Genomic DNA, 3,215 nt, shown 5'->3' with positions numbered 1-3,215 from the left:
CATCAATCGGTGCCGATTCTTCAGAGTTTAATTTACGACCTCGCTATATCGTGGCCCCAACTAGACTTTTTCATTTGAAAAATGTGTTTACAATATATTGTTGCGAAGTTCGTTAAATTACAACGAGGTGCGAACATAGTCATTTCCTTTCATGGAAGGTCGTAAAATTGCGAAAAACCGGGAGATGGTTCCTCACTGTCGCGTGTGTCTGTTTTATCAAAGAAAATGACTTTGTTCGCACCTCGTTGAATTCGTCTTAACATACACTATCATATTATGTATAAAAAAATATAGCATTCTATTTAAAAAAGGTAAACTGACTTTGAAATCTCCCCAATCATTTTTTTCCTAACATCACTTCCTTAAAAGATATTTCGCTGTATTGAGATAAAACAGACACCCTGTATGTATGTACAGAGCACTATTCATGTTAATCTTATAGTTTTTGTTAAAAATAAGTTCGCTAATATTTTGGTAAAATTTGTCGTTTGGTCAGGAATACGATCTTGAGTCCGTGAGAATTCTGTTCAGAGTTCGATGTTCAAAAGTGTTCTGTGTGAAGTTCAAGTTCGTTCTGTGTAAAGTTGGAAACTGCTCTCTCCGTTCTGCTTGAAGTGCAAAGATGTTCCGTATAAAGTTCATACGTGTTTGATCCAAAGTCGAAATTAGTTCTGTCCAACGGTGCAACGATTTCGGTCCCTGTTGAAGAAACGTCCCCTCTACCGAGCAAGAAATCTTCCGAAGTCGCCTCAAAAGTCCCCCAAAAAATAGCCTCAGAAGTCGCCCAAAAAATAGCCTCAGAAGTCGCCCAAAAAATAGCCTCAAAAATCGCATCTTAGAGAGAAATGCAGAATCTGGGACCTAGGATTGTCCAGTTACAAACTGGGGCGGTTTCCCTATAGGTCCCCCGTAGGTCATGTATTTCCTCCTCTGAACAAGACCTGCTGGACGTCGCACAAAAGTCCTTTGTTCCGGAAATCGGCCCATAAATCCTCGATCCCTCTTTTCACTGCGTGCGGGCTTACTATAAGTCAATTGCCGCTGAGGGTGATCTGTCTGGTCAACATTTCGAGAGAAAGTTAGTATCTTTTTCCAACCAGATCAATGTCCTTCAGAAACTACGCGATCCTCGGCAAATAAATTGACTTTCCCAAAAAAACAGCCGAAACACGCGGCCCTAGCAATATAACCTGGTGTTTCATTAGAAGAGAAAAACGAAGGAGATATTGATATTCATTAAAAACCACAAAATTTTCTTTCCATTGTTCCAGATACTCTAAGCTTAGGAGACCGTACGATAGACAACATGGAACGGCACGCGAGTCAAGGTAGACCGCGGAATCAGCTACCGGTGGATTCTTCAGGTCAGAAATCTAAAGTCGAGCCGACGTTCGACTACATGCAGAACACCAACGTGACAGCCCTAATCGGAAAAACCGCTTATCTCACGTGTAGGGTTCGCAACCTGGGAGACAAAACCGTAAGACTTTATGCTTCGCTGATCATTCGATTTCGTTTACCATTATCGTTCGACGATAGCGAGAAGAATCTGTCCGTTCTCCATCGGGGAGCAGTTTCCAATCGTCCCCGGACATTTATTTCCATTCGAGAGCTGTTTCCAATTCGTTCACCGGCATAACGCGAAAAATTGCTCGAGACAGTTTAATGTATCAGAAAAATGCTCCTTCTTACTTCCTCTCCCTCGCTCGTTCGCTCTTCTGCAACGTCCATGCAACGTCTGCAATGTCCATGGGGTTTCGACAAATTTGTGGCAGCAAGGTAATTACGACAAAGACCTGGTATAGACCCTTGACTGAAGTAAGAGAGAGAGAGAGAGAGAGAAAGAGAGGGCGAGAAAGGTAGGAAGGGAAGGAGGAAATCCGGTCTTCGTAAAGGGAGGCCTTAGGAAAAGCGATTTGCAGGAAATAATCGAGTTGCCCGGGCTCGATTGAACGTTAATCGACCTTCAAGGCAGCTGGAAACTCAATTGTATCGCGGGGCCGCGGTACCACCGTTACAGCCATTTCTCGATCGAAAGTAATGCCGTGGGTACACGCCGCTACTCATCGAGTTATGACTCCGGTGATCACGCTCACGGATTATTATGTCGTGTCTTCCCTTCGTTCTCCGTCACTTCCGAACACACGCGTGAACCACCCTTCTTCGCCTTTACAACTTTCCCGCTAAGCATCTCGTTTCTACCCTTACTTAACAGACGTTACGTCGCGATACAGCTAAGAGGATTTTAGACAAGTGGTTTTACTTATAATAGTATCAGCTTGCTGCCACGAAACAAGCTTTTATTACACCGAAGCGTTATCGTGTCGAAACATGCGCAAGAACGAATTGCTTTTCGAAAATGTAGGAAATAGATAGGATTTTCGTCAGACATCGCACAGTGGAGTATTTGCATGAAAAAGTTGACTGAAATTATTTTACCCGGTTTTAGCGAAGCCAAATGCAGTTAGAAATGGCGAAACGTAATTATTCGATACGAGTTTACGTGAGAACATTCGCAGGAGAATGGAAAGTTGTATGTATGTAAGTAAGAGGAACAAGAATTGATCGACAATTTTTTAATAATTTTTACATAATATTAGAGGAATTAGGTTACGGATAGATTTTGCTAACAGTAACGATTATATTTGAATAATAACAGAAAAAGGAAGAAATAAAGAAAAAATGATTTTTCTCCTTCTTCTGCCTAAATTTTTACGCCACAAAAATAGCCGTTGTGGTATTTCATTTTACCTCCTTACGTAGTGTAGTTATGGCTAAGATAGCTCTTTTCAACTCAAACTTCAGTTTTAATTTATAAGTCTACTAGTGTCTCGATATTTTTCATTGAATGTATTATTGAAGTGATGCGTTAAAATCACTTAAAAATCGTAAGGCAAGGGGTTAACAACATTATAAGGAAAAAAAGAAAACAATTCTTTCATTTTTAATTAAATTAAAAAATTCCAATTTTGCCAGCGTTTCAAATACTTCACCGTGCATAATCTCGATATTTATAATTACGAAATAGGAACGAAGGAAGCATTGTTGTTCCTGGAAAATGTTCGGAAAATCTTAAAATTAATCGTGATCGAGCCACGTTTACATCGGGGAAACTTCTTTCTATGAAACCACCGCGCGCTCCAGTTTGTCATTTAAATAAGTATCGGTCTAACTTGGAGTTTCGCGGCTGCGAAAAGCTCGTGAGCAAATTCTGG

General features: G+C 40.8%; 1 protein-coding gene across 1 annotated transcript in view; it reads left to right on the top strand.

Annotated features, from left to right (window-relative positions):
- Positions 1–3,215, top strand: part of LOC108580322 (cell adhesion molecule 2-like) — a 35,851-nt gene that overhangs the window by 22,194 nt on the left and 10,442 nt on the right. Inside the window, exon 2 of the mRNA XM_017944049.1 lies at positions 1,272–1,480. Within this exon, the coding sequence (XP_017799538.1) occupies positions 1,272–1,480 (209 nt within the window). The remainder of the gene's footprint in view (positions 1–1,271; positions 1,481–3,215) is intronic.

The sequence above is a fragment of the Habropoda laboriosa genome, unplaced genomic scaffold (genome assembly GCF_001263275.1).
Source record: "Habropoda laboriosa isolate 0110345459 unplaced genomic scaffold, ASM126327v1 scaffold9, whole genome shotgun sequence".
NCBI classification, from domain to species: Eukaryota; Metazoa; Arthropoda; class Insecta; order Hymenoptera; family Apidae; genus Habropoda; species Habropoda laboriosa.
The sequence above is the reverse complement of the archived record's forward strand: the minus strand, read 5'-3'. Positions and strand labels throughout refer to the sequence as shown.